Source organism: Equus przewalskii, chromosome 30, assembly GCF_037783145.1.
Source record: "Equus przewalskii isolate Varuska chromosome 30, EquPr2, whole genome shotgun sequence".
NCBI classification, from domain to species: Eukaryota; Metazoa; Chordata; class Mammalia; order Perissodactyla; family Equidae; genus Equus; species Equus przewalskii.
In genome coordinates, this window is record NC_091860.1 from 17548572 (window position 1) to 17575515 (window position 26944).

At 38.9% G+C, this 26944-nt stretch overlaps 1 protein-coding gene across 2 annotated transcripts in view; it reads left to right on the plus strand.

Moving 5' to 3' along the window:
- The window catches only part of RSU1 (Ras suppressor protein 1), a 177746-nt gene that overhangs the window by 71455 nt on the left and 79347 nt on the right, over positions 1-26944 (plus strand). For both annotated transcript variants that reach the window (XM_070601075.1, XM_070601076.1), the window contains exon 8: positions 21338-21470. In XM_070601075.1, the coding sequence (XP_070457176.1) occupies positions 21338-21470 (133 nt within the window). The remainder of the gene's footprint in view (positions 1-21337; positions 21471-26944) is intronic.

Genomic DNA, 26944 nt, shown 5'->3' on the forward strand with positions numbered 1-26944 from the left:
TTGTCCATTAATTTTCTTTCTCTGTAACTGAAAGTTTCTACCACACATAGAAGAAAACCAACAGAATGAGAAGAACATGGAAGTTAATAGAAGTTTAACAGAAGAATGCCTATTTTATGGGTCTGATGTGGAAATAGTGTGTATTTCTTTTTGTAATATTGCTAATGTTTTATAGCTTCTGTAAGCATCAAAACATATTTAATTTGCAGATTTTCTGTGCCAACGTAAAAATGTATTATGTTACTCTCACTCTGTGTAATAGGAGGCAACAACTTTCATAGACATTTGGTGAGTAGTATATTGAGGCCTTGAAAAGTTTCCTAAGTTGAGACAGCTGAAAGAGCTAATATAGATAAGCACCCAGAATGTTTTTGCAGAGTGTCTTAGTTTCCTACTGCAGAAGATTGCCACAAACTTAGTGGCTTAAAACAACACCAATTTATTCTCTTACTGTTCTGGAGATCACATGTCTGAAATCAGTTTCACTGAGTTAAAATCAAGGTGTCGGCAGAGTTGGCTCCTTCAGGAGGCTCTAGGAGAGAATCCAATTCCTTGCCTTTTTCAGCATCTAGCGATTGTCTGCATTCCTTGGTCTGTGATCCTCCATCTGAAAGTGCATCACATCAGTCTCTGCTTCCATCATCACATTGTCTTCTCTCAAACTGATTCCTCCCCATCCCCCGTAGAAGGACCACTGTGATGATGTCAGGCCCACCCAGATCATCTTCCCATCTCAGGATCCTTAACTTACGCACATCTGCAAAGTCCTCCTTGCCGTATATGCTGACATTCACAGGTTCCAGGAATTGGAGCATGACTATATTTAGGAGGCTGTTATTCAGCCTATCACACATAGTAATATACACATGAGCTTCATAATGCAGTCATATTCGTGAATTATCATTTCTTCCCCCCATTTCTTGGTGGGCCCACTCTCAGCCTCCGGGGTTGTGTAAGCTGGGTGGTTTCATGGTACCTCTTGACTGCAGGGTCCTGATTCCACTGGGATTTGGGTCTGGGTTTGATGAAGTGTGTAGGTGTATGTATGACTTGATTTTCATTATTCATATTGGGAAGAAATGAAGTTCATACTGCTTGTCTCCCTCATTCTATATATTGATATTATGATTAATAGTTTTTGACACAAGACTATTTTGAAATAGGAGTCTTTGGTGACGCATTTTGACAGGAGCAATGTCATAGTTTTAGCTGCTCTTACAGGAGTAAGAGGGGATACTAGCTTAATATTCCCTACCTGAGTAAGCAGCCAAAGACAGCGTGTCCAGAAATAACACCAAAATGTCAACCACAAAATCTCTTTAGAATAATCTCATTCAGAGAACTTGAATCTTCCTTCCTTGCAGTTTTGAAATATCAAATTTTTTAAAGACAGGGAGCCCTAAGTTATTTCTTTTTCAGAGATGCCAGATGGATGTTGAATTAAGTCCAGTTTTTAGTTTTTCTTCAGATAATTTTTTTAAGTTTGTGGTGGAGTTTTGGATCATTATCAGTATATAGAGTGCATATAGTGATCCTCCACCGTCCCCACAGCTCCCCACAGCCTGGCATCAGCGTGGTTGCCTTGGTACCTGTTTCTGAAGGATGTCTGCAGTGAAATTTGGTTGTTTAAATAGCACGACTTGTCATCTAAAAGTAGAAGTCATTAGCACGACGCCGCTTGGTTAGTGGTGTCTTGAATACTGTTTTAAAATTTTTCTTATTTTATCACTTTACTGTTAATGTTTACTCATTTCACCACTGGAAATTTCAGGGCCCAGTTCACAGTATGAATCCGGAGTGAAAAATGCAAAAACTTCTCCCTAAGAGTCTCCTGTAACTTGTGCCAAAAGCAGTGGCCTAAGTTAAACATTTCGTGTATTTTGAGAGCTGTGAACTTTGAAATTCCAGCTCCGTTATTACCCTGCAGGATCAGTAATACTTAGATGTGTGTAGCTGTAATCCACAACTGAACAGCCTTCTGTCGTGTCTAAGGAAAACGAATTCTAAAATTCTTGCTGGCTTCGGTTTGGACTTTAATTGGCTTTCATTGTGATTATGAATTTGCCAGAAACACATATTTATCTCAGAAAAGTTAGAGTTTGTTTTTAAGTTGAACATAAAAGTTGAATTGGGTGCTTTGGGGGAATTTGTATCCATTTGTCCCCATCCCAGTTATCTCCTTTGTGTAATTATTACTAAAGATGCATCCAGGTGGAACATCATCACTCTTCGAACCCAGGTGAGTTGACTCTCAAGTCGACGGCTGCTGTCACTGCAGGTGAGAGGGTAGCATCGTGCTACCTACTTGTAACTCTCCCCTCATTAACTCCAGGTAAATTGTTAGAAAAAAATGTTCTGGAGTTCAGAGTATTAGTTTTGATAACAGGAAAACAAGTTTAATTGGAATATATCATCTTGTTTGTAAAATAGTCAAATCATATACAGTTCTTTTTCTTTGGGGGATCCAGTTTTGTCATTAAGGTGCTTGATCTTCCTTGAACCTTGTGGCTCACTTCATCCAGTGGGTATGTGTAGATCGCAGATGATGAGGTCTGTTTTTTAGGTGCATTTAATTTTATGCCTTTTTTTAATTTGGTAGGAAGGTTGGTGGTGGGAAAAAGGAAAGGACACCATTTTTTGGTTCTAACTAGCTCAATTTGACAAAAAAAATGTTTTGCTATTATAAAATGTTTAGTTCTTTCAAATAATGAACATGAATTATTCAGAAAGCTTAAGAAATTCGCTTAAAGTCTCACCAACTTGAAATAGCAATTCTGTTTTGGTGGCCATCATTCTAGGTATGTCTCTGATATGAACAGAAGGGTGAGTCGAGAGTTAGAAGGGTAACTATATTGATAAATGGAAAAACATAATAGTTTTTAAATGCTAAATTTTTTTTTGAATTTAGGAAAGGAAAATCAAATGAAGAAATTACTGAAGTTTTACTGCTTGTGCCCAATAATATTAAGATATTAATTCCTAAAAGATCACTCTAAAAGTGAAAATAAAAATTATGGACAACATTGAGGCATTTTATATATATAGTCTATATATATATGCATGCACAATTTTTATACATAAATATATTTAAGTATATATATATTTTATATATATATATATCTATATATATATTTTTTTTTATTGAGGAAGATTAGCCCTGAGCTAACATCTGCCACCAGTCCTACTCTCTTTGCTGAAGATGACTGGCCCTGAGCTAACATCCATGCCCATCTTCCTCTATTTTATATGTGGGACACCTGCCACAGCATGGCTTGATAAGCAGTGCATAGGTCCGCACCTGGGATCCGAGCCAGCGAACCCTGGGCCACTGAAGTGGAACGTATGAGCTTAACCTCTGTGCCACTGAGCTGGCCCCCTATTTAAGTATATTATTTTTCAAGATAGGTTGATAGTTTCTTGATTTGTTTAATTGGCTGGATTTAATTGTTAAGTAGCTTTTTGTCACGGGTTATTTTGTGTCCTGAATTTCTGCATACTTGAGAATGTCTGTCCTTTGTTATTTTATACTCTGCCTGGGTATAGAAATCTTGACTCACCTTTTCTTTTCCTAAAACTTTGTAGACGTTGTCTCTTGACATTGAAGGTTGCCAGAGAGACATCAGAGACCAGCCTGATCTTTTCCACTTACTGGGAGACTTGCTTTTTCTACAAGGATGACTATAGGATTATTCAGTTATTTTCTCTCTCCCTCTCCCCTCTGTCCTTTCCCATCTCTCCTCTGTGCTCACCCCCTCTCCCCTCTATCTATTAAAGCATAATGCACATACCAAAATGTGTATACAACATAGGCTTATAGCTCAATGAATTATCAACCTGCAAGAACTCAAGGAGCAACTACACAGGTCAAGAAATAGAACACTACCAGAGTCTCAGCCTGCCCCTCAGACCTCCTTCCAGTCAATCATTAGGCCTGCCTTTCTACCGAAAAGTAACCACTGTCTTAACATCTAATGCTATGACTTGGTTTTTCTGTTTTTGAATTTTTATAAATGGAACCATTCAGTATGTATTCTGGCTCCTTTCACTCAACATTATGTTTGAGATTTATCTATGCTGTTGCATATAGCTGTATTTTATTTGTTTTCTGTGTTCCAATGATATGAATTATCTATGCATCAGCCCCATTTCTTATTTGAGCTGTATGTATTTGCTTAAACAACATCCCTCTCACTCTTCAGACCTTCCCCATTGGGGGCCAGCAGTGGAATGAAAGGCTCTCAGGCTCACGTCAATGGCACCACTGCATCCTGTCCCTCCTTTGGTCACTTCCTTCTCAGACAATGAAGGTGCTCACTGTTCCACCTTTTCTTCTAGCAAACCATTACCCTTAGCTATTGGCACTTCAACTGAAGGCTCATTGGATGGTGCTTCTAGAACTGTGACAAAAATCTATGTGATATTTGAATTCTGAGATGCTGTCAACTACCAATGTTCTCCCTCTTTTTCGTCTAAATTTCCCTGAATTCAGCTAGTTTGTCATAGTTTGTGATGGTAGGTCGTGACTTTTTACTTGTTTCATTTAAGAAATCATTCTCTCCCTTCTCCCAGTAGATTTTTAAGGAAGGAGAATATAGGAAAATGCTTGTATTCCATCCTGTTTAACTGGATGTCTCCTAAGTTACCTTGGGAGTGAGTACTTTTAAAATCTAAGGCTCGTGGTGCAGATTAACCAATATGGGAGAAGCGTGGGTTGACTTTTCAGTTTGCTTTTCATGCCACCTCAGTCGGCCTTCTTCCGTCTTACTCACTGGCATTGTGCCTCCACCCGTCTGTGTCCATCTTTTTGCAGACCTAACTCTCTTCTGTCCTGCGGTAGCCCAGAACACCTGCCACTCTAGCTGAAACTTCCCATTCTTCTTTGAAGCTGCTGATCTCAGAAGAGTGCTTTAACCAGAAGGGGTAAATTATAGTATGAGGCTAGCTTTATGTTCCTTTATAGGTTTTTAATATCAGGGAATGGAGAATTATTGTATGCTGCCTTTGCGTAGGAGCTTAATATTATCATTCATCATCAAAAAGCGTCTGAAAATTGCCATCACAGCTCCTGCTTCTCTGCTTCATTGGACTGTAGTGAGGTGCTTTTTGTTCTGTTGTGCTTAATTTGATGCCAATGGGGCAGCCCCCTGAAGATACAGCCGTAACTTTTACAAAGGAGCAGTATTTCTTTAAAGAATATACACAGTTTACAAAGATTTAAAGTGACAGCAACATGTTTGAGGAAAGATTTTATCCAAAGGATGAAAAAAAAGCCTGGATATTAGACAATTAAAGAGAAATTCAACCTTTATATCTGATCGTATCCTTCTCTTTCTGGATCCACCAAAATGGTACCCAGAGTTGAAAACACCAGGAGGAATAATTGAAGTCAGACTGCCATGCACTTTACTCGCGCAGCTCAAATTGCATCAATTCATATAATAAATTATATTATATATAAAATGTAGTAGGTTGTTACATACAAATAGTGTGGTCTTTGGAAAGCTTGATTTCCTCTAACCTATATTATCCAGAATATTGTCTGTTGGGTTCTTCTGTGTTATATGGCCTGTATCTTGAAGATGCTTAACTTTGTATTTTTATTCATGAATCCTAATTCCGTATTCTCAACCCAGCTAGTTCTCTGGCCTGATATTCCAGACTAGATACCTTACTGCCTGGTGGCTGTTTCCACTTTGATGTTCCACAGTTACATCGCATCTAACACACCTGGAATAGTGCTATCACTTCTCCTCTTCTTCTGGAATTCTCTGTTTAAGTTGGGGGCAGCACCATTCATACGTTTGCCAACTGAAAGTCTGGGTATCAGTTCCTTTGCTTTTTCAAATCAGTTTTCTAGATCAGAAGTTCTCATCTTTTATCTTTTTTGTGATGTAGTCGAGTAGTGGTAGCAATCACCGTGGTAGTAATAGAATACATTTCTGTTGTACTTGCTGTGTGCCAGGCGCTGTTTGAAAAGCTTCACGTTAAATAACTGTTAATCCCTTAGGAACCCTATGAGGTAAGCACTTAAAATCCTCCTGTTGCAGAAGAGGCAGCTGAGATGCCGAGAGGATAAATAAATGACCTGTCCAAAGTCTTAGTGTTAGTAAATGTTGCGTCTGGGATTTGAGTGGAAATATATGGAAATGGATAAGGATTACCAGAGCGTTGTCTTCCCATTGCAATTATTGGTACACTAGTTGTTTTCCGCCCATTTCTCGCCCAAATGTATGAGCGTGCTGATATTAGAGGGTTAGTCTTGGATCCAGCCTAATTTATAAAGAACATTTTATAGATCATTCAACTCTCTTTAGTAACAAATTGCTTGGGAAACAGCTCAGAACTCACTGTCACATTCCTGTGTGTCTTTGTGGCAAAGACTCCTCTTCTGTACAGAATGCGTAAAGTACTCTATCAAAAAACGGAGGTCTGACCTTACAGCTTTCCTGCTTTACACCTTTTGGTGTTTCAGAGCATGTACAGATAAAGCCCAAGCTCCTTAGCGTGGTTGATCAGGCTCCTCATGATCTGGCCCCTGCCTACCTCTCTAGACTCCCATTCTTCCCTGTTCTCATTGTGGTTTTTGCTTTTTGCTTCTGGTGAATTTCCCCTCTTCCTAGAGATTCTACTGATTAAGTATCTGGTTAAGTCCCATCGGCCCCTAGAGAGTCATTCCTTACCTCTGCCACCATTTCCGCTCTAGATCAAGTGCTATTGTGTTCTGATTATCTTTTTTGTATGTATCCATTTGAACCATTAGACCATGAACACCTTAGGAACAGTTTCTTCTTTATCGTGACACAGACTATACTACACAAATGTTTGTGAATAGATAAGTACCTTGATTAGTCAGAACCAGATATCTAGAGCAGACTTTCTGCTTCTCCAGTTACTTGACTATTAAGAAAATGAAGATAGTGGCTGTTGTGGGTTGAATTGGGCCCCCCTAAAATCCGTGTGTTGAAACCTGAAACCCCAGCATCTTAGAATGTGACAGTATTTGGAGATAAGACCTTCAAAGAGGTGATGAAGTTAAAATGAGGTCCTTAGGTTGGGCCCTAATCCAGTCTGACTGGTGCCTTATGAGAGGAGGAAGTTTGGACACTCAGAGAGACACCAGGGTTTGCGCCCAGAGAGGAAAGACAGTGGAGGACACAGTGCAAGCCAAGGAGAGAGGCCTCAGGAAAACCCGAATCTGCTGACACCTTGACCTTAGACTTCCAGCTTCTAGAAGAAAGTAAATTTCTGTTGCCTAAGCCACCCTGTCTGCAATATTTTATTATGGTAGGACTAGCAAACAATACAGTGGCATATAAAATAACTTCTGAAAACCAGTGTGATATCTGGAGTTGTGTGTGCGCGCCCACTTCCACGTGCATATGTACACGCATGAAAAGAGAGAGTTGCCGTGTTTGGAATATTTCGTTTTCTATGTAGCAGACTTACTCATATGAGAAACTCCAGTACATGAGAAAATGTTTAGCAAGAATAGAAGTAAGGAGAATTTTCTGCTTAACCTGAGTTAACTATAAAATTAATAAGACTTTTTCATTCCCTAAACATTCTTGGTGATATGTGTGTCGTTTTGTATTGTGAAATACTCAAACATCATCTGTGTAATTCACCACTATCTGTAGCGATTTAGTGCTTCTGAGCAGTTCTATTTGATATTGGTTTCTATTTGGTATTTATATTTATAGATGTATTTCTGGAATATGTATAATATATATATAATATATGTAACATATATTATGTGTATGTTTATATACTATGTTTATATTATATATTATATATTTATATGTAATATATATTAATATGTTATATAATATATATTTATATAATATATGTAATATAATATAATATATGTTTGTTTATATAATATATATAATATAATATATATGTTTGTTTATTTGCTATCCAGGCTATTTCATATGATGAGCTATGTACATTTTATATCATAACCATGGTTATATGCTGTTTTAGGCATCATCAGCCAGTTGCCCTGAGCGTGATGCGCATCAGAGTATGAAAAGTGGCGTTGTCACTATCATTTTTTCTTTAGAGGCGAAGGAGGAAAAATAGGCAAGACTTAGGAGAAGAGAAGAAAATGAGCAAACAGACAAACTAGTCCTTTCTGACAGTTGCCCGTGGCATGTAGAAAGGAGCAGACCTTGGTTCGAATCCCAGCGCTCCCATGTACTGCTCTCTGGTCTTCGGGAAATGATGGAATTCTCTCTAAACTTCATTTTCCCTAACTGTGAGGCACCTCCTCAGGTTGCAGATTCCTTTGAGGCCTGAGGTCGTATGCATAAAGCATCAAGGCTAGTCTCTGGTATATAAATACATAAAAAGCGTTTTCCCCATTCTCGAAATACTAGATAATCGCTTAAACCAAACGTTTTGTTTCCTTTTTGTGTTTGGGTGAAGTTGAATCACGCATGTAAGTGCGTGCTAATAGCCACTTCAGCACACCTTTGAGAGCTTGCTACAGCACCTTCTGTCTCTTTTCTCTGCCCTTCCCAGGCATTCTGTTCCACGCTGGCTCTCTCACATCTCTGAGGTGTCATTACTGTCCAACGGAGCGGCAGAGGGGACATAGCAGAATCTGTGGTGGGGGCTGGGTGAGGTGTAGATCAACAAGTGTATGGTTGTTTTTAACACCCTTTCCCTTTAGATCATGGGAGAGACAGCCTTAGAGGGATCAAATCTCATCCCATTTGAAAAGCACATTCCTATCATATGCAAGACACCAGGGAGAGAAAAATGAGTAAGATGGAATTCCCATCCTCTTTAATGAGGGACGCCGGAATGGAAGCAAAGTGATTATAGTTCCCGTGTGGTTATGTAATGGGAGGATGGACCCAGCAGTCAGTGCTATAAGAGGAGCAAGGACGAAACTCTGAGAAAGGGCATTTGAACTGGTGCCAGGCACCATGCAGAGCAAGACCATCATGGCCTCTGTGTCCATGGAGTTTACCGTGGAGTTGGAGAAACAGACCAAGAAAAAAAAAGGCCAACGAGATAATTATGAAATGTAGTAAGTACTGTGAAACAAACAGATAGGTGCTGTGATAGAAAAATCACAGGGATCGCCTTTCACTGAGGAAGTCCAGGCAGGCTTCTCTGAAGAGGTGACATTGAGTGAAATGATGGTTTGTCAGGAATGGCAAGGGAGAGGGCATTTGGGTAGGTGCAGAAGCAAGAAAGGCCATGGTACATTTGAGTCATTGCGAGTAAGTCACACACTGTGTCTAATGGGAAGCGAGTCTCGATGTCTCACTTTCCATCATATTCACATGTGAATGATTTTTGCATGACATTGTTTTTAAAGCACAATTGTTTGAAAGTTGAAGCCATGATTCTGACCACTGTGCAGGGCCCAGGTTGTTTATCCTAGACGTCATCATTTACTATTTTAAATTTACATCATTGACTAAGGGGACCTGGGTCTTGATTAAGCCATAGGGCGCCATTTGTTCTTCTTTGTTGATGTCAAATTACCACCAAACAAAAATTTTTCCCATGTGAACATGCCTTTCGGTCTGCAGATTGTGGAGATTAAATAAAATGATAAATGTGAATAATGTATAAAATGGCACATATAAATAATTTGCTTACTACTCAAAGTCGTTTTTTGTTTAGAACAATTCTTGCCATTGAAAATACATTAATTCTATTTCTCTATTTTCTCAAACCAGTTTTCATGATAATAATGAAAAGGAATATTAGGATAGTCTGAAGTTTGGGAATTGACATAGCAAGCTGGAATTTTGGGGTTGACAACACTGTATAAACCAGTAGCAACCAGTAGAGTTATTCACAAGTGCCGTTGCCTGGAGCCACGCCAGGGCTAGGCTAATTTGAGCTCTAATTTTTTGTAAATAGATTGAGTTTCTGAAACACTTTCACACATTGAAAACAATTTTGTGTTTATTGATTGTTTTTTCCCTTGAGTAGAGATTATCATAGTAATTTCCTTTTTTATTGTTTGTTAACTGTGACGGTATTGCGTATTTTTAACCCAAGACAGTTGGCTTGCCAGAAATACTGGAAACAAATTCCTGATGTAATCATCTCACCCGAATTCCCAATTGTGGTAAATCTCCCTTTTCTCTCTGTTATTTATAGTGAGTGCCTTTTCATTTCAGGGCTGGTTAATTGTCTAAGGAAATCCTTGGGAAGTAGAGTAAGACTTTTTTTTCCTTGAGTTGTATATATAGTTATTTTGCTTTCATTTTTCTTGAGCCTTACTGTTAAATTTTTGAAACACATTAGTTTATATCTTTGGCTTATGCTTGACTCTGAATTAGCATGAGATGATAAGACACTCTTGTTTATGTTGGTTTGAGATGTTGACGTACCTTATATCACTTATACTGAGGAAAAGTATATAGTTATCTGTAAAAGTAGAAACAACAATTTTTTTCTTCAACTACATGGTTCTTCTGCAATGGCATGCAGTTTTTCTTTTATCGTATTTCTTAAGTCCTGAAGTAGGGTGAGTGTGTAGGTGGGTGTCTACATGTCTTTGTGTATTTACACACAAGGATATACCACTTGCAGAGAGTTGTGATTTTCTTTCCGTTGCATCTTGCTTCTATTATTGTTAAACTTGAAAATAAGTGAAAGTAAGCTTCATCAAAACGCATTAAAATGGATTGTCAGTACATAAACTAAAAAACGTTTGGCGCATTTTTTAGTGTGAATAGTTTTGAATTCACTGGAAATTGCGTTACAATTGTTGCAGTTTTCCTTGTAGACTTAGCGTTTGTGTCACTCACAATTCTTAATTATCTTAGTACATATTTTATGTGACATAATATCTGCACTCTTACCATCTCCAGCTCTGCAGAGAGTGCAACACATGGCACCAAAGTAATAAAAATATAAGCTCTCGAGCGAGAAGCAAAGCCGAAACAAGCCATTTTTACATATAACTTAAGTTTAGGTTCTGTGTAGTAGGTTGATCCCTTACTTAACCTTTAATAAAATTGGATTCAAGGGTATTTATATATAAATAAAAAAATAAAGTTAATTTCATTTCATACTTCCATATGAGCAAGTGCCTAGTAATATGTTACGATGACATTTTAACTTTAGTGTTAGTCCTATTGGCTGGAAAATTGCTGTATTTTTTTAGCAACTGTTTTTGAGGTTGGACATTAGAAAGATGAGTTTTTGCCATTTGGGAAGGTTATTAAGATAATTATTATTAAGATTATGTGATTGTATTCATGCTGATTGAATCAGCCTATATTTGTTTGACCTTTTATCTCCTATGAAGTTATCTAAGAAGTCATTTCCTCTTTTTACACAATTGGGAAATTCAAAGTCGATGAAAATCTGGATATGTGTACGACTCCATCCTCACAAACCCCTCACACCATCCAGATGTTCTTTAATCAGTTCTCGAGTTGTACCTGCATCCAGATCTTGAACAGATCCCATCTAAGTAATGTTGCAGTTCGAATGTTTATAGTCACGGACTCTCAAAGTACCGTTACAGGTGTTGGGTGAAAAGGGAAGAATCTCAGATCTGTTGGCCACGTCGATCCGGTGTCTTCATTTGGGCCTGATGTCACGGTGTGGCAGGAGGTAGCAGGAGATGGGAGTGAGGGGGGCATAATCCCATTGCCTTCCACCCCTATCTTCCCCTAAAACTATCAGAAGCATGTGAGACCTCTCAGAGTGCTTATAGTCAGCCATGGACATTGTGACACATGAGTCGTGGCTGTTTCTCTGCAGTAGTGTAGAAGTTTCCATTTTTGGAGAGAGATTAATATATACCACTCCAACATCCACACCCTGGCCCTGTCATCTGCCACCCTTCACCTGTCCCCAGTGGCTTGTTCTGTGATGGTCCTACCCAGACTCCAACCTATTCTGCCTTTTCGTCTGATCAAAAATTTCCCTAGGTAGTTTCAATTTCCATAATCATCTAGTGATTTCCCTAAGATGCTTATTTTTAAAATGAGATAATAGTACTTTCCATGCAAGATTGTTGTAACTACTTAGAATAATATGTGCAAAGCTCTTGAAGCAACATCTGGTACATAGTACATGCTCAACCAATAATAGCTGTTATCATTATGATGATGATAATGGTCAGCATTCATTGGTTTGTGGGTTAGGGGTTTTTTTTTTGACATCTTTAGTAGAACTGGTAAGAAGTATCTAAAAATTCGGATTTTTCAGTACTCTAAATAGATTTAATATTCTTTTGCTTATTTATTTAAAATCTCAAGGACTTTTTATTCAAATATTTTTAAACTTACTAAGGAATAATTGACAAATATAATTGTATATATTTAAAGCATACAACACGATGATTTGATATACAGTATAGAATGATCACCAAGATTATTGGTAAACAGCGACTTTTCTAAGTATGGTCCCTGGACCAGAAACATCACCATCCCCTAAGAAATTGTTGGAAATGCAAACTCTGGGGCCTCACCCAGGTCCTCCTAAAATCAAAAACTGAAAACTGAAAGTTTTAACAAGCCCTCCAGGAAATTTTGATGCACACTCAAGTTTGAAAACCACTGCTGTGGAAAATCTGAGAAACACAGAAAAAGCTAACTTTCATGATCCTACCATCCAGAAATAATCACTGTTAAGATTCTGAATATATTTCCTTCTAGTCTTTTGTCTATTCATGGGTGTATATACTTATGTGTGTATTTTCTTCTACTCTTCTTCCTAAGCGTGTGTGTATATACTTATGTTTTTTTAAAAAACGTATTATCATACTATGTGAGTTTTATAGCCTACTGTTAAACTCAATATTATGTCATGACCATTACCCCATGTCATTAAATTTTATTTGAAAACATTTTTAATCATATGGCTACATCCTATGAGTGTCTCATAATTTATTAACCAACCCCTTAGACATTTGACTTGTTTCCAGATGTTCAGGAGGAGCACAAGCAACACTGAGTTGAAAATTTGTATTCATAAATCATGGTGAATATCTATGATTATTTCTTTAGCATAAATTTATTACCAGGGTGGAATTACTAGGTCAAACAGTAGGAACATTTTTATAGCTCTTAATATATATTGCCAAATTAACTTTCAGAAAAGAGATGCCAATTTGTACTGTAACGAGCAGTGTAGGGAAGTGTCCAATCCTTGAACCCTGGACTAACTTCGGACTTGCAGTCCTTTTGAACATGTGCCAGTTTGATAGGAGGATGTTTATGAATTGTAAGTGAATAGGATATAACTTGACACTTTCTAGTCTTTGTAGTGGCTGACAGTTTTGTATTTACAAATGTAAATGGTAGGTGCTAAGACATTCAGGTCGTGAATTTCTAAAACTTTGCCCTTCCCATCCTGCCTGCCCCTCACTTAACAAAGACTCTGCAAGTTTTGTTGAAAGGGGGTTGCACCTCTTCTAAAGGTGTGCTCTGGAATAAAAATAGCTGGGCATCCTGGGTGTAATGGTGAGCCCATGTTCCTCCAGCTTTAGGGATTTACTGAGGATCAGAGGGCCTTCTAGGAAGAGAAAAACAAATTGTTTCTGTCTGTAGTATCACAAGTCAATTAAGTAACACTGTTATTAATATTAAATCTGACTAGTGAGGGAATTGTTGAAGGGATTTGAAACAGACTGTTAACTAAATGCTAAATTAGCTGAAAAAATGTTTTATCATTAAGGCAGCCATCTTTTATATGTTTAACTTAAACAGCTGTGGTGAAGGCTGGTTTGTGATAACTTAATCGATCCTATAAACAGTTGCGATACTGAAACTTATTCCTTGAACATATATTTATTTTAGTTTATGTTGCGTTAATCAGTGACTTCTCCCTGGGTCCCCAGGTTAACTGGGACTCCCTTGGTGCTGACATTTCCAGCTTCCCAGGTGATTAGAAGGATGTCCTAACTCGGCCCCCATGAACTGAGGATCAGGGTGAGGAAGTGCCCTCTGGGATCTTACCCCAGGGGGGTGCTGCAGACTGCTGGTGTTTAGAAATCTTTCAGCCTTCTAGGAAATGACATGAGTGTTCCTAAATTTTATATTAACCCTACTTTTGTGTGTGGGTGAGGAAGATTGTTGCTGAGCTAACGTCTTTGCCAGTCTTCCTCTGTTTTATGTGGGATGCTTCCACAGCATGGCTTGATGAGCCATGCTAGGTCTGCACCTGAGATCTGAATCTGCTAACTCTGGGCTGCTGAACGAGAGCATGTGAACTTAACCACTATGCCACCAGGCAGGCCCCTGTTAAAACTACTTTTGATCCCAGATCTTTGAGAAGCTTTATGAACGGGAGCCCTTTCCCAGAAGAGTGCCATCATGCATATAAAGACTTACTGTGCATTCAGTTTCAAGAGGTTATGAATTCCTTGAGTGAGCCCCTGTTTTAGGCAAGTTGTTTTCAAATATGCATTTTGTCTCTTTTGCAGATTTCATTTATAATGATGAATAATGAAAAGAATATTTTATATTTATATGGTGTTTTCCAGTTTATAGAACCATTTTATATGCTTTTTTTGGCTCCTGTCCACAATCTTATCAGTTAGTCCTGTTACCCCCGCCTTGGCAGATGAGGAAACTGAAACTCAGAAAAGCAAAAGGATTTATCCAAAATCTCTGGATTGCGAAGTTGATGAATGGTACTTGGGATCAGAAGTCAGGTCTGGCCACATCCACTGAGCTCTTGTCTACAGCTGATAGTATTACATAAGCAATAAAAGGGAAATCTGTCAAGCAGAAGAAAAGATTACCTCCCACACTGAGAAGAATGATTAGGAAATCTGACACGAATATCAGGCCAGGTTTAAAACATGAAGTATTTATTTAACATCCATAGAAGGGGACTTGCACGATAAAGCAATGGTGGTGGTGTGTGTTGGGGGTTCCCCCTGCTCTCTTGCTGGGTAGTCATACTTATAGGTGACTGGGAGACACTTCTATTCCGTCTGACCCTGGAACACAGATATCAAATGGCCTAGAAGAGCACCAGAGGGAAACCATGTAAAATGCTATTTTTCTTCATTGGTAAAAGGGCTTTTAGACCATTCACACCAGCACATGCATAGATCACATGCCGCTTCTGTTGGAACTGTTTGGCAGGGTTTGTTTTTTTTTTAAATCTTTTTTATTGAAATTATACTTTTCTCCTGAGCAGATCAGAAGAGTAACAGTTTATTTAAGTACATAGCATAGAGCAACAATGCATTGTATATATTAACTGAACAAAAAATAGAAATGTGTGGCCAGAAAGCGTATGGCAGACAGTTGCCAGAATGACAGTGTGGCCTCGAATTCCCCACGGAATAAATTTGAGAGCTGTCATGAGGCATCCCAGCTTGCTTTGATTGCACTCATGATGCGCAGAAAGAGAAACAGCTTCAGACCTAGATGCTCAGTCCAGTTAGGGCCTCCCAGACCGTCACCTATAAAGCAAGGTATTCCCTGTGGTCAGATGATGCCATTTTAAATAAGATGCACTTCTTTGTACTAATTAGTCCATCTCATGTATTTTGAATTTGTTTTTGACAATTTCCTTTTAATGCACTTTATTCTTTTTTAATTATAAGAATAATCCATACTTGTAATAACATGAAATTCTCGAAAGAGAAAATTAATAGTTTACCTTTTGTTCTGCTGGTTCAAATCCCTGTCTTACCTTACTCTCCCCTCTTTTAGGGAAACCAGCATTAACAATTTGATATGTATCGTTCTCTTTCTTTTTCACATGAACATTTTCTCATACATCCATAACGAGATTTCTTTCCCCTGTACTTTTTTCAAAAATTAAATCCTAGCAGATTTAGTATACCCTTCAACTTTTTTTTTTTATTATAGTGTAGACCTCTTTTTAGGTCAGTACGTACAAATAAGTCTATTTCATTCATTTTAATAGCGCATAACATTTCATTGTATGGCTGTAGCATACATTATTCTGCTTATCACCTGTTGAACATTCTGGTTGTTTCTAGTGTTTCATCACTGCAAGCATTAACTGTTATAATGTAAGCATCATTTTATAAGCCTTCTGATCACTTTCCACTCAGTAAAATGTGTTGCTAAAGAAATGAAAAAGTAGGAACCATCCATCTTCAGCTATTATCTAGAATCATGCACTTCTCTAATTAGTAGTCTAGTACGTAGCAGTATGAATTATAGAGGTTTATGTGTAGAATATCTCTTCATATATGGCACGGCCCTAAACGTTGCTTTTATTTTGAAGTCATTTGTGGTGAGCTTCTGCGTGTGGCTTCACTGCAGAGCAGAGATGATCTTTCAACTGTCATGATACCCCAACTAGACTCCTTCAAGAGCGAATCAATTACCTGGGTTTGGGCGACTCTAGAGTACTAATGATGGACTCCCCAATCAGCATGGTTTGCTAAGTTTACCTTGTTAGTCTGGGGCCTTAGATTTTTATGAGTGAGAGAGTCTGGCTTTTAGAGTGCATTAATTTAAAAAGCGCTTGTGGTATTTTGGAATTAGGAAGGGAGGGAATGCTGCTTTGATGACGTGAAAAATTTGCCCGGATCCCCTCGCCTGCTTAATATGTGATAAATAATGGTACAGGCCACATGTTTCAGGATATTGAGTACTCGGGAAGAATTCGTAACCATGTGATTATGAAAACAACCAATTTCCATAAGTGAAAATGAGCGTGCTTGTTAAGGGGGCGGCAGTTGCCTATTGCATTCAATCCCATTTGTAACTAGCAAGGAGAATGAGGGTTTTGCATGATTTAGTATTTACAAAATTATAGTTGCACGGCAACGCTCACTCTCCTAGTGGCTTTGGGAGAAAGCATATGTGGTCCTTGTGCAGGTAATAAAATGGAAAATCCAATTTGCAATTGCAGAATAAGCCTCTGAGTGATATATGATCTTCATAGCAGCATTGGTCAGAGGGTCACCGCTAATCGTGGCGCGGGCTGGCTTCCCCTGTGGCCCAGGCCTTCCCGCTGAAGAGTGAGCACAGTGAATCTCTGTCTGGGAGCCAGTCAGCGTGTCTGTAGATGCACCACTCTCTAGCTTATTAGATCCTCTTTGTCACAGTGCTTAATCCTGCTGCCTGATCCTTGTTAGAACACCACCGGCGCGCCGCTCGGGCTTCTAATAAAGGAGTTGGGTGAGGGCTTCTAACTAGACGCACTGGAGCGTGCGGCAGTCAGGGCGTTTGCTGCCTGACTGACAGTGGGCTGAGATGCTTCCTGCATGTTATTACTTAAAAGGGAACCCACCTCCGACAGCTGACAGATGAGCCTTGCCGAGGCAAGGGTAACTTGTTGCTAGGCCAATAGGAGACGGGTGTCATCCTTTCACACAGCATAATGGCCCAGCTTTACTCTAATTATATTAACCCTCTTTTGAAATTGCTGCATCCCAGGCTGGCACAGAGTGAGGTTAGAGAGCCGGAGACAAATAGTCGGCAGGGAGGATTAGAACTGCACAGAAGCAGAGATTGTGTTATCCACCGGTGACATTAAGTTGAGAAACAAAATAAGCACACCCTGTTACGCCAAGCCCGGTTATAACTCTGAAGAGTCAGTGCTCGGCGTGGCTCGTGCGGTTTCCATCTCTGTCATCTGCCTGCTTTAAGGTTTGCTATGGACATTAAACATGATTTTCATGGTTCTTTGTTAAAAAGAAAGCACAGCCTCAACCATAAAGCTATTGTTTTGTTTTGTTTTTTTCCCCCAGTGAACCTGAACTGTTGTTTTCTATTAGGCTGCTCAGTTTGGTAGCTCTAGGAAGCACCCATGAATTTGACTCAGTAGCGTTGTCGTTTGATGCTAAAATAAACAATTGGGGGTGGGAGAGGGTAACCCAGTCGCTCCTCACCCCCACTGCAGCTAGAATGTACAGTTGACTTTGAAGCGATGTAAATGAAGATAGCCATGAATAGCCCATGGTCCTCTCCGTGTGCCCCAACTTTCAGACATCAGCATAAGACTCCTTTTCCCTGAAGGGAGTGTGTCTAGCTTGCATCCAGCGTTTCCTGCCTGCTCCAGTTAGCAGATGTCGTTAGCAACCCCCTATGCCTCTTCTGTCTCCGCTGACAGCACGTAAATAGAGACATTGCTGGGGATTGACAGATCTCCAGGGGGTTAGAGTCTGCAGACGGAATGGCCCAGAGAACACGGCTGACCTTTCTTGGCATTATTCCCCTAGGTCTGTCTTCCGTGTGTGGCGATCAGGGAACATACAACTTGAGTATGTTACTTTCAGAGGATTGCCCCTGAAAAAACTGTCGGCTTAGTCAGAGGCTGTTAGTAGGTTAACAAGAGGCTGTGTACCTTCCAAAGTGGGTTAATAGGTTGTTGATAGTAAAGGGCAGGCTCTTCTTTCCCACAGAAATATGCACCTGTATGTTAAGTTCAAGGATACTCCATTAAAACCTGCTTTGCTCATAAGACACCTGTACTCTTGGATTATTGGAGCAGGCCTTGGACCTGGGTGGAAGGGAGCTTATGATGCAGAATCTTCTTTCTCTTGCTGTCCCCTGGAACTCATTCCTGGGCAAGTTTGGAATAGCTGAGGCTTCTCTGTGGGGTCCTTCCTAGGCCCTCTGCTGGGTCCACGTTGCTCTCACTCGCCAAATACAGCTTGCTGAGAAATGCTCTGTGCTCCAAATATAGCTCTTGCCGCTCTTCTTCCCCAGAGTGAAAAAAATAAAAAAATAAAAAACAAATAAATCGTATTCCTGTGATTCCTGTCTGAACCAGATATCAAGGGGAAGCCAATCCATTTGAGTTAATCCATGGTAACAGGTAAATGATGGAGAGTCCAGGATGGTTGTTCAACAGATAAAATTCTACCCAGTAGAAATTCAGACTGTATTTCTCATTAGGATGACCAATTTGAGGGGACAAGAAAGAAAGATATTCAGGGCAGAGTCGCCACAAATATGGAGATTCCCCTTTACTTAGGAATCATTTCATTTCCTTGTGCAATTTATACTTTTCATGGCTTTTTTTTCCTTATCCACTTTGGAATACATAATATTTTTCTGAAGGTGTCAGTTTTTTTTTCCATAGTTGATTCTATGCTGAGGTCAGTGGGCAGAGCTTACAGGCGGGAAGATGGTTTTGTATAAGCATAGATGGCTTATTAGGCGAATGTTTTAAGACAGATGTGTTCACCTCAATTGCCTCCACCCCTAACTTATTAGTGAATTGCTACACCATGGTACTGTTGCCTGGTATGTAGGCCCTTCTCTCAATGGCCATGCGTCTTAAGAACAGTGGGCAACGTATACACCGTATACACATTTAAGACAAAACACTTCAGAAATACAGACTTGTTTTTAAATGGAAGACTTTTTCCAGAAATTTCTGTTGTATTCATTTTTAGGAGAAGTGGAAATTGGAGAAAAAGAAGTAATGAGAATGATCTGAAAGACAGGATATAGAGTATAGCCAGTGAAATCCTAAGAGGAAGTAAAAATTATAGAGAAATTTAAACAAGCAATCAATTGCATTCTTGGGAAAGAATGAACCCCCCTTTCCAAGTAAAGGTAAAACCAAAAGAAAGATGGATGCCAGTCCATTGCCAACAAGGTCACACCTGGTAAGATACCCAGCTGAGCAGAATATGTGCAACTCCTAGATTTTCATTACTCTAGGCAGTTTTCTGATTCATGGTTTAGAGAATAAAGCCCATTAATTTCCCAAATGATTTAACATCTGACTAACGATGTTTAACTGTTAAGATGAAGAAATTGACATATTGATAATCTTGGAGAGAAATGTATCTGCTTATTTTTGTACTTAATACCAACAAATTCTAAGTAGCTTTGGAAAGATCATTATGAATTACTCACTCTTAATATTTAGTAGTATCTATTTTCTTTGCGAGGATTTTTATGAAATTGTAAACACTATTATATTGGTCTTTTCTTTCTCCATTTTTTTCTGAGTAGTTACAAGTTCATATACCAAAAAGAAGACAGATTCAAAGTATCAATTGTTTTAAGAAGAAATGTTACATCATCTTTCTAGTAAAAATTTTTATTTACCTTTTCATTTCTAAAGCTCAGATCAACTAGGAAATTATGTGCTTCATGGTATACTTGCATCCCAGAATGTGTTTTCAATTATCTTGAGTTACCAGTTATGACAAAATTGACAGTACAGCCTCAGAAAAGGACAAACATGTTACTTTGGTTGTGTCTTGGAAAGAATAATTGCTGGATATCTGTGTTCAAATAGCCTTGGGTTGTAAACCAGGAGTCTGAGAATGGAATTCCTCAGTAGGACTTTTAGAGAAAGGCCTTTGGTGGGTCCGTTGCCAAGTAAAACTGCATACATCTTCTGCTGCTAATCTTGCCTGCCGCATCTCTCTCTTTCCTAGGTGAGCGTGTTATAGGAAATTCTTTTGCACACTGCCTTTTCCATGTTTGAATATACCAAAAAGAAAAAAAGAATAGAGTTGACAGATCATCAACAGATGAGTGGCACTTGCTGGCTTTTTTATGCTACCTTCGTTAACTCATCCTTGGTTTATCTACATTGACGTGTAACCTTGAAGGTTTCACCAGCCGTTATAGAAAGACTACAAGATTTGGAGTCAGAAGCCTGAGGTTCAGATCCCCATTCTGGTGTTTTCTGATCTTGGACATATTACTTAATTTCCCCAAGTTTCCATTTCTTCACCAATAAAGTGATGTTAATAACTGACCTTAGGGATTGCTGGTGAATCAAATGAGGAAATGCTTTAAAAAAGGTAATTTGTAAAGTGATAAGGACTATACAAATGTGAGTTTCTATCATTACCGTGTTAACGAGATTCATTTAGTGCTGATTCTGAGATGTGCTTATGGTGCCTGAGTAATGCAATAATCATTTTACTTGGGCGATATTCTTATCTTCCTTGACTCATAGTCTGCTTTGGATGATGAAAAAAGTAGTGCTGATCCGATTTGGTTTAGATCAGAATTGCACAAGCAGTGATGTACATTGTCAAGACAGAGTTTCAGGAGGTTCTAATATTAACACTTCTCTCAATCTTGGATGGGGTCATTTTAGTCTCTGTAGCAAATACCTAGAAAAATCATATGCTACATTTGTAAGAATTCCTTCCAGGTTAATTTCTTCGTGCCTTGTTCCTTCTTCCACTACCTCTCTCCCTCCTTCCTTCCTTTCTTCCTTCCTTTGTTCTTAATTTCTCAGACTAGGGTACTGTCACTAACTTTGCTTCTGTACCGGTAATGATTTATGGTAAGAAATTCAAAAAAATCAGATCAAATGACCCAAAAGGTACTTAGGATTTCCTGTGGTTACTGGGCAGGACTTCTTATCCTGGTCTGTGTTGGATGAAATGACCTTCACCTTTTTTCTTTTTTTCCCTCCCTTTTTTCAGGAAACTTAGATTTAACGGGTCAGAAGCAGGTTTTCAAAGCAGAGAACAATCCCTGGGTAACCCCGATTGCTGACCAGTTCCAGCTTGGCGTGTCCCATGTGTTTGAATATATCCGTTCCGAGACGTATAAATAGTAAGTAGACTATGATTTTTTAAAGTGATAGACTGTGCTTTTATAGTATTTGTAATTATGCCCTTTGAAAAACCATCATGTGATGTTGTATTGGTGGCAGTTAGTTCATAACATTTTTAAATGTTTTATTAATCACCACATGTAGTAGTTGTCCCTGTATTTATAGATTATTTTAAGTGACAATTTCAAAGGAGATTTATACCAATTTTGTATAGAAAATTTTTAAGGTATTATATTAGTTGAATATTCATGGTGCTAAGGGAATTTGCCAGACACATCAAGATCAGAACATACCTTTTTCTCCTTTGAATGCAAAGAATAACAAATGTTATGAACAAAATTGTGAAGCAGCTTATTTATAAAATCAATAGAGAATACAAGGAAGCATCATTCTATTCTTTAGAAGCTTTTGCTCATGGGAGATGATAATCTCTCTAAGAGAAGAAAGAAAGGCAGAAACCGAGGCAGAGGAATCAGCTAGCTTGAAGTCGCAGCATCAAAATCTCAAGCCCTGGCGCTGCGACAAGGGTGGCTGAGGAGAGCCAGCCCTAAAACCTAACTGTTCCCACCTCTCTCTTCCTCACCGTGTCGGGGTTGGAGGGAATTCTGCTACTTGCACCTGCTCTGCTGTTGTGACATCTTCTGTCATTGTTGGCTCCTCATCCCACCCCCCCCCACATTGAAGTGAACATTCATCTCAATGCTTCAGTGACCCCTAAAGCTGAAATCAAGTTACCTCTAGTTTAAAGAAAATTCAAAAGACTTGAAAAAATCCATAGTCAGGTTTAATTTGTTTTTGTGTCCATTACCAACTTTTGAGAATTTAACAGCCAACTATTAGAGGCAAACTGGAGGATTGTTAAAGGTCATGTTCCATTAGGAGTCTCTTTTTTTGGTGTCAGAAGAATGCCGCCCCACCCAACCCCCAGCCCTGACTGAACCTGTGCTGGGGTTAGTGGGTCAGTACTGACTGACAGGGCAGAATCCCTGCCTATGATTGGCCAGCCGTGGCTCTGTAGCCCTCCTCCCTGGATGCCATGCTTGTGGTGGTCCCACATCTAGGACTTAGCGTGCTCATATTTCCATGTGACAGGATCACAAAGAAGAGGAGCTGTGAAGGACAATGGCATTGAAACTAAATGGATTAAAATGACCGAAATGAGAGCATATCCTCATATATGAAAGCAGCTTAAAGCATGGTTTAGATTTCTTTTAAGATAATACCGTGACATTTAAAATATATCTTGAAGACTTACCTTAAGAGTAAAATGAGACAAATATAGGATGTGTTATTGTTTTATGAGATCCATAGTTATGTGCAATTATTATAGATATATAGTTTTTAAAAAATGAATATAGCTCAGCCTTGGAAATTAGTTAATTATGAAAATGTGTGAAAATATAATCGCAAATTAACAGATTATTGTTCATTTTGTTGCTCTTAAATTGTTAATCATCGCTATCATCGGTTTTAGATAGAAGTCTAATTTTTTGTTAGTAAATGGGAGCTTGGTTTGTAGTGTATCTTTTTAGAATCATTGTATGTATTTTAACACAAATAAAAATACACAAACAAGCTCCTATTAACCCAGAATTGGAGGAAATACTTTGTTTATAATTCTAGTTAACCATTTTTTATTTTGCCATACATTAATTTATAATTTACAGAGAATTAGAATGTGTTGCATAAGAACGTGCATCTAATTTTAATTTCATTTTAAAAGATTAAATTGTGAATTTATGGATTTTGTATTACCTCAGAGTCATCATTAGGCAGTTAATTACCATTATATGCCATTACAAACTACTTCTATTTATTTGAACATGGTTAGGATTCTGGATGAATGAGAGGTGCGTTGCTTTGAATGAGTTAATATCTGAAAAGGAATGTGTGATACAACATTTTAATCAGTAACATAGTTGATGTGTATATTCTTATCTCTATTATTAGCATTCTATATTTGAGGGTTGGAGTAATCTAAGCAATTTGCCTACCAGCTATTTTTTCTGTGTTTGATTTCCTCATGGGGAATTATATTATCTTTTATACAGTTAGGTCAACATTAAAAATCTTAAGTAAGCATAGGAGAGCCATTGTCCCCTTTCTAGGGGGACCAGTCAGTACCCCAGGCACTGGTTTTAGAGGTGTCTCCGTGAGCATCTTCCGGGAGAATACACTTGCGCTGAGCTCTGGGAGCAGAGGGGCACTTGGCGAGTTCCCTCAGAGTTCTGTTCTCCCCTCCTTGGGAATATAAGAATGGTAACCACTTCTGTATTTCAGCTTCTCTGTCCTCTCATTCTCCCATTCTCGTTCTCCTAGCCTAAAACACGGACTATTAACTAAATAAGATGCTACGTCAAACTCTTAGTGTTTTTTTTTTCTTTTCCTCAAAGCCCCAAGCATGGTTGTATATCCTAGTTGTAAGTCCTGCTATGTGAGCCACCACCACAGCACGGCAACTGACAGACAGGTGGTGTGGTTCCGCGACTAGGCAGCAAACCCGGCCACTGAAGCAGAGAGTGTGGAACTTGAACCCAGCAGGCCTTCAGGGCTGGCTCTCTTAGTCTTTGTTTAAAAAGTACTTGTACAGAAATGCCACTGTTATGTTTCACTGATTTTTAAAATTTAAGGTCCTCTTTTATATGAATAGATATATATTACTATATCCTCATGTGACTAGACTCTAACTTCTCTAATTTTTTTAAGCAGCCACTACATAATTAGAGGACTTTTAGTATCTGAAAAAATAGTATTCTAATTATTAGGTACTTGGCTACTTTGTGTGTGTGTGTGTGTGTGTGTGTGTGTGTGTGTGTGTGAGGAGAATGGGCACTGAGCTAACATCTGTGGCCAATCTTCCTCTTTTTGCTTGAGGAAGATTGTCACTGAGCTAACATCTGTGCCAGTCTTCCTCCATTTTGTATGTGGAACACCAACACAGCATGGCTTGATGAGTAGTGTGTGGGTCCACGCCCGGGATCTGAACCTGCAAACCCTGGGCTGCAAAAGTGGAATGTGCAAACCTAACCACTACACCACCAGGTGGCCCTTTGGCTACCTCTTTAAAGCTGTACATCTGGCGACCTCCAAGGAGGCAATTTATTCATTACACTTGTATTATTTAAAAAAAGCAAATTTCACCTTCAGTACTTTAGTCTTAGATCTTGTATTCTAAAACCTGTAGTTTCTAGTCTTCACTTCTTTGTCTGTTTCACGTAAGCCACGTACACCCCTCCGAATAAAAAAGATCCTTTTTTTATATATAGATCTTCAGAGTACCATGAAAGCATATCTTAATTTTGTTTTGGCACTTAGAATACCAGTGCATCACCTTCCTTTTTATTTTTTTTCATTTTTCTAACCAGTTGACCCATTACCTCAGTGAGAGCACTAAAGAACTTACCAGCCTTCCAGTTTCATTTCCATTCACGTCTGTGGTCGACTTTCACAGCGACCTTCGTGTTCTAAGCACATCCTCGGAGGCCTTCTGAGTCTAGAGCAGCGACAGGCAGAGAAGATGGATTATCTGATTTCCAGGCTCTAATAGACTCCAAGAGGAGACATGGATGTTTGAAACAAAACAGTGAAGTCAGTGTTTAGAAGAATTAACATAGTTCGTGATAATTTAACTTGATGGAGGTAGGAACTTGTGCACTTACGCAGGAGGAGATGTGGGTAGGTGTGGCTGGGAGGGTGGGGAGGTATACTTCTTGAGGACATTGGTCTTTGGAGTACATTTGGGCATTCATCATGTCCTCCTCATCATTTCTCAGGTGGAGATAGCTCTTTGTTTGTTTATCATTCTTTCAGCAGGGGTGGGGGGTGGGGGCGTGGGGGGGGCATATTGGCTGGTGTCATTGCATTTGCAGTTAATCTCCCTTTGTCAGAGTAAAGGAGTTTGCTCGGTCGGGTTGTTGAGGATCAGATCCTACAAGTACATTAGGGCTATTGTTGAGTTACTCCCTGCTTGAGGGTGGTTCTCTCCAGGTTTGACCTCTTTTATTTCTGTGGAGCAGAATGATGATAGAATAGTCACTGCTTGTTAAGTTTCCAGAAGGTGGAATTTTTTCCCCAGGAGGAGAAGTCAGATTGGAGTCGGGATTCTTGACAAGATTCTTTGTGAAAGGGAGTAACTCACACTTTTCACATTTCCATCAAGGAAGGTGGATAGAAACGGCAAGCCATTTTAGAAGCTGACAACTTAACTCTTAACAAAAGAAGAGGTTTGACAAATGTTAGGCTGAGAACGTGTTGGCTGAAAGAGGCGTTTGGGAAACAGGCATCGTCATGAAGGCTGCAATTTGCAAAGCATGGCAGGCCTAAAGCCTCATTTCCAGGGCGGCATCACACCGAGGATGCTTCATCATTCTTCCTGTCTTGTGGCTATGTTTTCGCTCTAGGGAGAGGTGCCACACTCACTCGTTTTTTATTTTGTTTTTTGATCTTAAATGAACATGGCCATACTATTGTTCATGTTAGTTAATGGAAGCATTTTAACAAAGCAATGCCTGGTGAATGGTGGACAATAGTGAGGAAAATGCTGGCAATTTCTCTTCACTAGAAATCTAGCAAAATAAATTATCCTGTTTAATTGATAAGAAAGAAGACTTTGTCTGCTGCTTATTGTTTCTCCAGTTGTTTTACTTGTGAAATTAAAACTAAGTAATGTTCTTTTTTTCCTGTACTGTGTGCAAACCTAGCAGAGGCTAAGATGGACATAAATGGGCTTTATTAAACAACTACTATATCCTTAAATGGCTGCTGAGTCAGTGGCCTACAAGATCCTTAAATAACAGATATGTCTGGTCTACCAAAAGGCTAAAGCATTTCAAATTTAATGGGCGACCCATTCGTATTAAGACTGTCCCTTGCAGAAGGAAATCATATCCAACAAAACTGTATAAACGTTATTATTTTCTGATGAAGTGTAAATGGATGCACAGAACTATCAGATGTTTTTATAAATATCACAGAAGGATGGAGGAGAGGGTTAACCTGCCAGGAACTTTCCAGCAGTTAGTGAATTTTACATAGTGACAGTCAGTATGCAGAACAATGTAAGACTTTTCTTTTTCATTACTCTGTATGAAAATAGCTCAAATTAAGCCAGAGAAAAACAATATTTCTATATAGTAGACATGAAAATGAAGAACCATTTTCTTTTCCCCAAAGCTTTTGGCATAAAGATTGTTTTTATTTTTAAAAGTTGACAGTGTATTGGGTTCCTGGTAATTTATATTTTCTTTATAGATGGTGCACATGTATATTTGGGTTCCTTTTTTAAGTTAATAAATGTATTATCACATTTCCTCCATAATACAAAGTATGATTCAAACTTTTGACATCTCTGGACCTATTTGCATGCAAATATGTTGCATTTAACTCATATTGCTAAGAAATATCAAAGAGAAGAGGGAAACCCATAAAATATGTTATATTTTGGGTAGGATGATGTTACATCTCTTATCTCATG